A 10,741-nucleotide genomic window follows, 5' to 3' on the forward strand; every position below is an offset into this window, starting at 1 on the left:
ATGATCATATGATCAAATAGGTCAGTGGTTCTCAACCTGTGGGTCGGGACCACCAAAAGGGTCATCAAATAATTTTGGGGGGTCCCCAGATGATTAACTTTATGTGCAACATTGTTTTCTCTCTCAACAGTAAACAAACCAACATGAAGTTTAAGTGTATAGAGGGTATCTGCACATTTCTAAAGTGACAATTTAAGGACTTTTTAATACCTCTAAAATGACAAATTTAACATTGGCCAAATTGTCAAGGAGATTGAAAAAATAAGTGATTGTCATAGAGACTGAAATTGTGAAAATAACGCCTTGCATGTAGATCGGCTATTTCCACAATAGAACCATGTTATACAAAATGTAATTCCTCAACTCTTAGTGCTCATCAGGGTGGGGGTCCACAGTTAAAATATGATTCTTTTGGGGGTCGCGGCCTGAAAAGGTTGAGAACCACTGAAGTAGGGTGTTAAATAAAGAAAAAACGCAAACGGTTAGAACATGGAGATGGGAGGTTTCTGCCCGACAGCGATGATATATTTAATTCAGTCTGACCAAAGCGGGGATAAAACATTTCCCCCCACCGGACAATAAACAATAAATGGCCAGAGGGGGGTCATAAAAAGCAGAGGCTTATGATTATAGCCCCCCTTCCCCCAGCACCTTGAACCCTGATAACAATAGAAGCCCTACGTGGTCTTGTGTTTGTGAGGGCGCGTGCTGGTTTTCAAGAGGCATCGCAAATTGGTTTCTAAGACCAGTAATGTGGTCCCCTTTTTATTGTTTTTTTTTCAGCGTGAAATGGCTTTTTGGTGAAATTAAAGCTCACAAGTGCTGTTGGGGACTGATTGTTTGATAGCGCATTTTCACCGCGTTGTTTACACTTCAGATGGCCGGACTATACTTTGGTAAAGTTTCTGCAATTTTAGAAGGGGCTAATAGGGCCCCAATTTGAAAATGGAGCGGATTGATAGTAGCCTCTGTTCATCTGTTGTGTTCCCCTTGTACACACCACTGACTACCCTTTCAGCCCTGTCGGTGTATTAAGCGTTAGCATGCCTCAGCATCTATAGAAAGTACAAACTAAAGTTGAATGTGTGCAACATCTTCCCCCGCAGCTTCTATTTACTTCAACTGTGTTCATTTATTTATGTGTTCCCCCAGCCACACTCCACTGGAGATTTACTTTAGGGTGAGTTCTGCCGTGGTTGGCATTGTTGTCGGGCCATGGGCAGTGATGGAAGAACAACTTCTTTTTTTAACTGAAGTTAAGGCCACAATAATGTAGAAATATACTCTGAAGTAAAAGTACAAAAGTATTGTTAATGTTAAGTGCCAAAATCAAAAGCAGAAAATATTGAAAATAGACTCAAGTACTGTGAAGGGAAAGTACCTAAAATTGTTCTAAAGGTTATACTGTACTGTCTACATGTGTATGTAACTTTGCCCTGTGTTTACATAACAAAACAATAAATATATACATAATGTCTTTTCACTAATCATTTCGCTCTATACCAGCAGTTTTCAGACACTGGAGTAGTGTGCTGGTGTTAACCTGTAGAAACTGTGTTTTTATTGTTTCACTACCGGGACGAACCAAAACAAACACCAAAATATACACAGTGTGTTTCTGCCAGTGATGGAAAAAGTACTAAAATGTTTTACTTAAAGGGGTACTGCCACCTAAAGGGGTTAAGGGGCAGATTACATGACATGAGCTTCTCTGAAAACGGTCTGAAACAGTCTGAAGCTCATGTCTTCATCCCCACAATCATAAAAATATTATATATATATATATATAGGATATCCCTATGGAACAAGGGCAGATACTAGACTTTTTGAGTCTTCAGGCTGGGGCTGGGACTCTCTCCGCCACACTCACCCCCCTTTGACCTCCTCCTACGGGGAAGCCCGGATCCGGGTCACGGCACCAATGTAACGGAGGTGATCCGGACCTCCCCACCCGGCTTCGAACCCGGGTCTCCCATGTGAAAGTCCAATATCTTAACCATTACTCCAAAGGGATATCCCTATGGAACAAGAGCAGATACTAGACTTTTGAGGCTTCAGGCTGGGGCTGCGACTCTCCGCCACATAGGCCTATGTGTTATAATATTATATTCCTGCAAAGTAACTAGTAACTAAAGTTTTCAAATAATTGTAGTGAAGTAAAGTACAATATTTGGATTCGAGAGTGGGGTAGAAGTAACTATAGTGGCTGATAACTGCTGTATAGAGGGAAATGATAGGTATAGAAAGAAACACATGTTGTTTTAGTTTGTTGTTTTTTTATGTAAACACAAAACAACGCAGTATACCTTCAAGTATAGGAAATGTACTGAATGACTTTCCAGGCCCATGGGTAAGGATAAAAAGCCCTGGCCTGGGAGAGGAGCGGAGCGGAGCAGTAGCTCCTTACTATTATTAATACAAGACATGCAATCAATATGCTGCTGGCATTTCTAGGTTCCCTTGGCCTGTGGTGCTTATCTTAATGGGAGTGTGCTCCCATTTTCTTTTATTGTGTGAACCCCATATATCATTACCCAACAAACATGGCCTGATGTACCATACCATAATGTGAAAAAAACACTGAAACGCAGAGAGAGAAACAATTTATGCAATTTTGTTATTTATTCATTGATTTTTGTTTTATAAATGTTCTCTTTTTCTTGCTTTCTTACTTTCTTGCTTTCTTGTTCTCCCTCTCTCTCTCTCTCTCTCTCCCATTCTCACTGCTCTCTCTCTCTCTCTCTCTCTCTCTCTCTCTCTCTCTCTCTCTCTCTCTCTCTCTCTCTCTCAGCTTATGGGTGTAGGGTGGGTTGCATACTGCGGTCATTCTCAAAGTGGGGTCTGGGGACGGGGTCCTTGGGGGGGTCCCCATCTTTCTTTCTTTCTTTTTTTCTTTCTTTCTTTCTTCATCACTGGTGAAATGTTTGTGTTACCACCTATAACAAACTACAGTTTCAAGGTTTTATAGAAAAAATACCGTGACATTCTTTTACAATTTCTTTTATTTATTTTTATAATAACGTCTCTACTAGAGGTCCTTGGCACATATCATATCAATTTGGGGGTCCCTAGAACCCTAGTGTCCATATTCTGAGAACTGGTTTCTGGAACCAAAAATAGCAGATCTACAAGCTTGAGCTTGTATATCTGCTATCTACAAGCAAAGAGGTTTGGTGTAGAGGTGAAAAGAGCAGACTAAGTACAGAGTTAAAGGTCAAGTTTATTAGGTAATGACGGTTCAAGTGGTTAAATACCTGAAAAAACAAATTGACATGAATCCAACATAGACTGATAATTGTGCTGTCAAACGATGAAACTGTATATAACAGGGGTCTTCAAAAGGGGGTCCGGGACCCCAAGGGTCGGGATCGGGAAAAAGAGCAGACTAAGTACAGAGTGAAAGGTCAAGTTTATTAGGTAATGACGGCTCAAGTGGTTACATATCAGAAAACACAAAATGACATGAATCCAAAATATACTAATGATTGTGCTGTCAAACGATGAAACTATATGGAATCTATGAAAAGGTTGTGGGGGTCCCCGCTTCATCTCTCTCTCTCAACTAAGGGGTCCTTGGCCTGAAAACGTTGAAGATCCCTGGTATAGAATCTATGAAAAGGTTGTGGGGGTCCCTACTTCATTTCTCTCTCAACTGAAAACGTTGAAGAACCCTGGCTTAGGCAATTGGCACTGGATGAATAATAGGTTACGAAAAAACAACCTTCTACCTCATCTTCCCTATCGCTCTCTTTCTCTCTGGATTCATTTCTCTAACTGTCCACTGGCAGTCAGCATGCAAAGACAGCTGAGCCTCTTTAAATAGCGGCTGCTCATTCAAATTTAACTTGCTGTGACTGTGCTTATTTACATCGTCAGACTTAACACCGCGCTAAATTGAAAGCTTGCAAGCAACACAGATTTTTGCGGCCCCGACGGTAATTTGAGGCATGATTAAGTGCCCCTGAGACTTGTTTGACAACAGCCCCAAGGGGAACAGAAATGCTGTGTCCACCTGTGTGACTATTGCACTTTACATTGGTTCTCAAACTTTTTAATGCCAAGGACCCCCAAATTGATATACATTTGGCCGCGGCCCCGCATCTGAAAATATATTTTGTGCCAGAAGAGAATATATAAATCAGGGCTCTTCAACAGGGGGTCCTGGACCCCTAGGGGGGTCCAGGACAGTACTTTTACTTATTTTCTAATATTATTGTATTGTTACTTTTACTTACAGTAAGTTAGAAACCTGATTACTTCTTCTACGAACGGCTGTTTCTTAGTTTACTGTAAGGCGTGTAATTACTAGGATTCCTCTTTTTGGCGGTTCTCATTGTTACTCTTTCCATGTGAGACACAGTGTGTCCCTCACTAATGACTCCGTTCCTGATGTGTTCATTCATCCCTTACGCTAAGACAATCTGTTTACCTATTAATTCACCCCATAGTCTCATAGGCTCATCACACGTCTCCCTTCCTGGAAGACAAGGCAGAGATTACTGCTCATTGCCGCCATGTTGGGCCCCATCTGTGACCTAGAAAGATTGGGAGCACCCTTCCAGCTCAGACTGTTATCAAGTTGAATTAGCCTATACCTACTGGGAGGCAGGGGCTATAAGGCAAGCCTGGAGAGGAGTGCTGGCTGTAATGTGTTTTAAAATGGAAATACTACTAAGAATAAGGCTGGGTCATGATCCACTGCAGCAGATTTGATTGATTGAATACTTTATTAGTCAGAAATGTAAACAGCGTGTGGTACAGTAAGACATTAAAGCTATAGGATAACACAGATGTGGTCCTATGTATTCATTTCATCAACATAGTATACACAATTACCACAATAATACTGATGTCAGCTGATGTCATCAAAAGCACAAGCACCATTATGTTCGAAAGAGATGGGGAAATTACATGTACCTCCCCTTTTGGTCTCCTGATAGATCTTTTGCAAGAAACCAGTGTTACACATGCATCCTTTAATGGATGTGCAGAGCTGAACAGTAAATATTCAAATGACGTCCAACATGTTTATTTTTGCAGTTGACAAATTCCATTTCAAAGGAGCAAAATCTAAAAGAAAAAATTGGAAAGCACATTTCATTGTTCATTGATGTTGAATGATGATCCAGTCCTTTTTAATGATAGGCTACTAATTTAAATGAGATCAGAAACTGAAATAAAAGTTAAGCAAGAAATAAGTAAGACCATTAAAGCTCCAGTATGTAAGCTTGTTAGTGAATGAAGTACTATTTTGATAATCCTACTATAAATGCACAAACTCTCTCATGTCTGTAGTTCATGTATCTCTGTCTGTCTGTTGTTGTTCATCTCGAGAACCCTCTGACTGATCAGCGCAGCGGGTGTCCAGGCTGCCGCTTTCCCTATTTTGGATAGTCATAGGCAACATTTTTCAAAACAATTCCAAATAGGTTTTTCAATGTCTACAAACACAATTATGCAAATGTCTGTGTGCATGTGTTTATCTGTCCTTCGTGTATCTAGAGCAGGGGTTTTCAAAGTGGGTGACGGGGCACCTTGGGGTGCCGTGACGGCAGTCCAGGGGTGCCACAAGATAATTTGATAATATTTGAGGTGCTGGGAGCAAAGATTATGAAAAAATTATGAATAATATTCATAAATTATTATATTATAATTATTATATTATAATAATTTAGGGGTGCCTCGGATGAAAAGAAATATTTATAGGGGTGCCCCGAGCCAAAAAAGTTGGTGAATCCCTGATCTAGATAACCGTCTGACCATGCGTGTCGCGGAGTACCCCAGGTCATAAGACCCAGTTACTGAATGTCAGTCTCTAGCTTGTCTTCAGTATTATGTATGACAGTGGTTCTCAACCTGTGGGTCGGGACCCCAAGAGGTGTCCCCAAATTATTTTGGGGGGTCAACGCCCCCCAAATCGCCTCCGCTGTGAGCATGTAGATCGGCTGTTTTCACAATAGAACCATGTTATACAAAATGTAATGCCTCAACTCTTAGTGCTCGTAGTCCCCAGTTAATATATGATTATTTTGGGGGTCGCGGCCTGAAAAGGTTGAGAACCACTGATGTATTACACTGATTCACAATTAGACTATGGCACATTAGGAGTCTGCCAAACCTTTTTATTTGCAAGGACCCCCATAACTCTTGAGTGTGTACAAACAATCCATTTGGTTCCATTTGTACTCTCTCTCTTAGAATTACTGACCTATAATGGTCCATTTGGACCAACTTCAAGGAAATCTGAAGGTACCTCAACCCACTTTGATGACCACAGCACTAGTAGTATACATTTAGGGCTAGCTCCTTTTCTGGTAATATTTATATGTCTATTGCAAAAACATATTTTTTACAAAAATATCCACCGGAATGGCGACGAACCCTGTGAACCGTCGATCTGATCAATGTGTTCATTGCAACTAAAACTAGAGACAAATACTGCAAATAATCATGGAGGATAAAAAAAGGAATCGTGTTCTTTGGCATTTAGTTGCAATTATATTACAATTCAAAACACACTGGGCTTAATTGCCAAATAGTTCATGGGGAAATGTATCATTTACAAGCTACACAAATGCTGGGTGTTTCATTTTTTACAATAGATTGTTTTTCAGAGTGCAACAAGCTGATTAAAGGTGCAAAAATGTCAAGTATTGGGGGCTTGAATTTTCTGTCCTGTCAGCAAATCAGTGGTGTTTTGAGCTTAAGTGCTTTTTATTCATGAGGCACTCAACACTTTGCAGCCGCTGATGACTGGAGTATTGAGGTTAATTTTGAGGCGGCAAAAACAATGAAATGCTTTTACCTTATTATTTTCTCCATATGCTGAAAGCAGGAGAGCTGTTTGTCATTGTACGGACAGAAAAAACTATGGTACTCGAATAGTTGTAAAGAACCATTTTTATTTAGTGAATGGTTCTTCATGTTCCTCATATGGTTCTAGAGAACCATTTTTTGTCAAAGTTATTTGAAGAACCATCAATAATGGTTCTCTGAGGCACCTTTAACCGTTTAAACCCTACCATCCCAATGTTCGCCATGTCTTAATAGGTGACCACTCGCCAAAAATTGCAGATCTAAAATGTGAGTTTGTAGATCGGCTATTTCCGACAAAGATATTTTGCGTAGAGAGAAAATGGGGGTAACCAAATATAGACTCCGGGGACACACCAGTCGATGAAGTCTATGGGGTTTTTAAGTGGTTGACAGTGGTCTGTTTTGTTCCAGTTGGTACCTTTGATTGTTCAGTGTGTATAGTGTGTATAGATCTATTCTTCTACAATGAGGCCAAACCATCGGGGGATTATCGCTGAATAATCTCGGATCTGTCAGCACTAAAATCCCAAACACGTATTGGATTGAATGTAAACACTGGAGGATGAGCGGACTGAACATTTGCATATGGGTATAGGAGCAAAAGCTTTTCCACCAAATGGGTTCCCAGATTGATTGATGGATTGATGGATCTGGGCCTATGGTCATAGACCCGGAGACACAAATAAATACATTTGGCGTTCACTTTGACCAGGGGCATATAGTTCTGCCGATTTAAAATGACTCCAATACGAAACTAAAACTTCCTGTGATTGGCCGCTAGTTGCGCTGTTTTCCCCCCCGGCCAATCGCAAAAAGAATTGTGCTCCATTGGATCCCATTCATTTTCCCCTTTCGTTTTCTAACCTTAATTAACATTTTCATGAATACTGTATGGTTCCTATCGCTAGTTAAAAAGTGCCTTTCAATCACCATCATATTAGTTTTCTCGAAATGTGGTCCAATTTATTTTAAAATAAATGATAAAGTTGCGGGGGGGCGTGGCCAACTAAACTGATACCAGCCGGCTGTGTTGTTCTTCGTGTGCTGTATTTCGGGAGGCTCCGACCACATTCTCCCATGTATCCCTGCGGTTGCACATGACCGTTGGCAGCCAATAGCATCTCTGATGCCTTTACAATGATGGCGACACCCATTCCAAGGGGTAGAAAGGGCCATTTGTGCTGCATAGAAACCAATGGCTTCGCATCGTCCATATTTTTCTACAGTCTATGACTTGTTTGGAGTACCACATGATGAGTGCCATACAGTAGATAGTTTTAAGGTGAGCTGTCAAGTGCAGAAAAAACTAAATTATATTGGCTTCAACACAATACATGTGTTTTCCAAATCTGCACTTGTTTTGTTGTTATTATTTGATATTGTCCCTTCACCACCTGGTGCCTGATTAGTTGAAAGCCAATCATAAGATGTTAGCTGCAAAATAAATGCAGTTTGATCAAGACTGGTCAGAGATACCGTCGCTGTCGAGCGGAAACCTTAAATGTAACCGTACAAAACGGTTACATTTCAGGAAATGTTAAATATGAAATATGGAAAATAAATAAAAGAAATATCTCAAGTACTGTCAGTCTCTCTCTCTCTCTCTCTCTCGCTCGCTCGCTCGCTCGCTCTCTCACACACACACACACACACACACACACACACACACACACACACACACACACACACACACACACACACACGCTGCTGGCAGGTGGTGTGTCAGAGCGACGAGCTGTACCGTCAGACTTTGCCTTTTGTTTGACTTTGATTAGTCTGAAGCCAATCATAAGAAACTCTGTTCGATGCGGAAAGTAGACATGTCTCGAGTGCTCATTCTCAAACAGCTGCATGTCTCTGTCTCTCTCTCCTGCAGGTGGTGGGTCAGATCGACAAGCTAACGTCAGACTTTGACTTTGACGTGGACGCAGATGACTGGACGGTGGCCACGGCCAGCAGCACGTCCAGCAGCGAGCGGGGCTTGGGAGAGGCCTTCAGGCTGGACTTCCTCAATGCAGACGTCCTCTCTGACAGCTGGGACTTCTGCGGCTACCTGGAGGCCTCCAGCGTCTCCCACCGCAGGTTAGTGTTAGCACCAAAAGTAGTACTCAAACCTCTTATCTCCATAGTTTTGGGGGGTGTTCTTTTGTAAATCAATGTCTGATCACACGGACTACAGCATCACACAAAAGTATCAAAAATTGCAGATCTGCAAGCCGTATTTGGAGCTTGTAGATCTGCTATTTCTTTATACTTTTGAATGCTGAAAATTCAAATTTGGAACTTAAAGAGGTTTCCACCCGACGGAGACGATATGTACTACTGGTTCAAATATTACTCGACTACAAGTCAACGTTGCTCAGATTTGTACTGGAGTTAAAGTGCCAGAGTTATTTATTTTAAAGTTACTTATATTCAAAAGTGCATGCTTTTAAAAATGCACAGACAGATTACAGATTACAAAAGTATATTGATCATAGTGAAAATAATAGCACATATACCTCACCGAAATACCATACTCCCTATTTTTAAGGATGGAATTTGTTATGTTAATGTCATTTTATGAAAATATACTATGAAACCAGTCCTGTGCCCGGGGGGGATGCACACTGACAGTATTATGAGGGATTGAATGTAGGAGTCTCAGAAGTAATGTTGGAGAACCCAGACCGGTGCCCGTTGGGCAGAATAGTCACCATTGACGTCCAGTTGTGCAATACCCGTTGCATCAGTCTGTGATGTCAGTACTATGAAGTCAGAGTATGACATCAGCATGCAGACAGACTGCCATGGTGGCGACACTGTTTATTATCAGTGATGTCAGCATGCAGACAGACGGTCAGATGCCGGACGCTGGACGGACAGACATGCGTTAGATATTGACAAAGACTTTTCCTTTATGATTTTAGCTAGTTTTACTTCATTTTAAACACACAATGCAGCCTGTTATTAATGTACATTTTCAGTTAACCCTTTTGATGTAACTTTTAGTAATTAAGTTAGTTATAGTTAGTTTCAGTGAACTACAATAACCCTTGCTCTGCCCGCAGGCCCGGCGAGCAGCCATCAGAGCTGGGTGGCCGCGGGACCATCCCCACCCAGACGCAGACCCCCACCCCGCCCCCCACCACCGCCGCCAGCACTGCCTCGGTCTACTCGCAGATGAACGGCGGGCTGCCCATCCCCAACGGGCCGCGCATCATCACCCCGGACTCCTCCAGCGAGGAGGCCAGCAGCTCCACGCACAGCCACAAGACGTCGCGCACCTCCGGCACGAGAGAGCGGGTGCGCTTCAGCGACAAGATCCTGTACCACGCCCTGTGCTGCGACGACGACGAGGAGGACGAGCAGGACGGGGGCGACGCCGGGGAGGACAAGAGCGGCGGCGGCACGCCGGACAGTGACGGCGCACGCAGCCCGGTCATGATCGGCTCGCTGCTCGCCACCCCCAAGCGCTCGTCCTCCGAGCACTCGCTCCACCACAACTATCTGGACCCTTCGTACGTCCCCTCCCCTTCCCTGATGGCGAGGGGGACGACGGGGGCTCACACGCTACCCAGGAAGGGCCTCCTGAACCCGGGCTGTCGTAAAAAACTGCTACGGAACAGCAGCACTCAGACTGTCTCGGACAAGAGCACCCAGACTGTACTGCCCTATATTCCGACCAAACAGAAAACCAAGGACCACTGAGAGAGGAGAGGAGACCCTTACCCGCTACCATATGACTCATCATCAAGAGGACTGTGTACTATTTAATATTAAAAATACATAGATCATAGATTAATACACGAATAAATTAATTACTAAATAAAAATAAATGATATATGGGAAAAAATCACTCGACTACCTAAAGTCATTCCAAGGCTCAGGGAAAACAAGATGAAATGAAGCAAGCTGGTGCGCGCGACAGCAGAGATTGGTGGAC

At 42.5% G+C, this 10,741-nt stretch overlaps 1 protein-coding gene across 1 annotated transcript in view; it reads left to right on the forward strand.

Annotated features, from left to right (window-relative positions):
* The window catches only part of insyn1 (inhibitory synaptic factor 1), a gene marked incomplete at both ends in the record, with an annotated part of 114,287 nt that extends 103,781 nt beyond the window's left edge, over positions 1-10,506 (forward strand). The window contains 2 exons of the mRNA XM_080729494.1: positions 8,693-8,898; positions 9,867-10,506. Of these exons, the coding sequence (XP_080585620.1) occupies positions 8,693-8,898; positions 9,867-10,506 (846 nt within the window). The remainder of the gene's footprint in view (positions 1-8,692; positions 8,899-9,866) is intronic.
* Between the last annotated feature and the right edge of the window lie 235 nt (positions 10,507-10,741).

This window comes from Nannobrachium achirus (assembly GCF_963921795.1).
Source record: "Nannobrachium achirus genome assembly, chromosome: 7".
NCBI lineage: Eukaryota > Metazoa > Chordata > Actinopteri > Myctophiformes > Myctophidae > Nannobrachium > Nannobrachium achirus.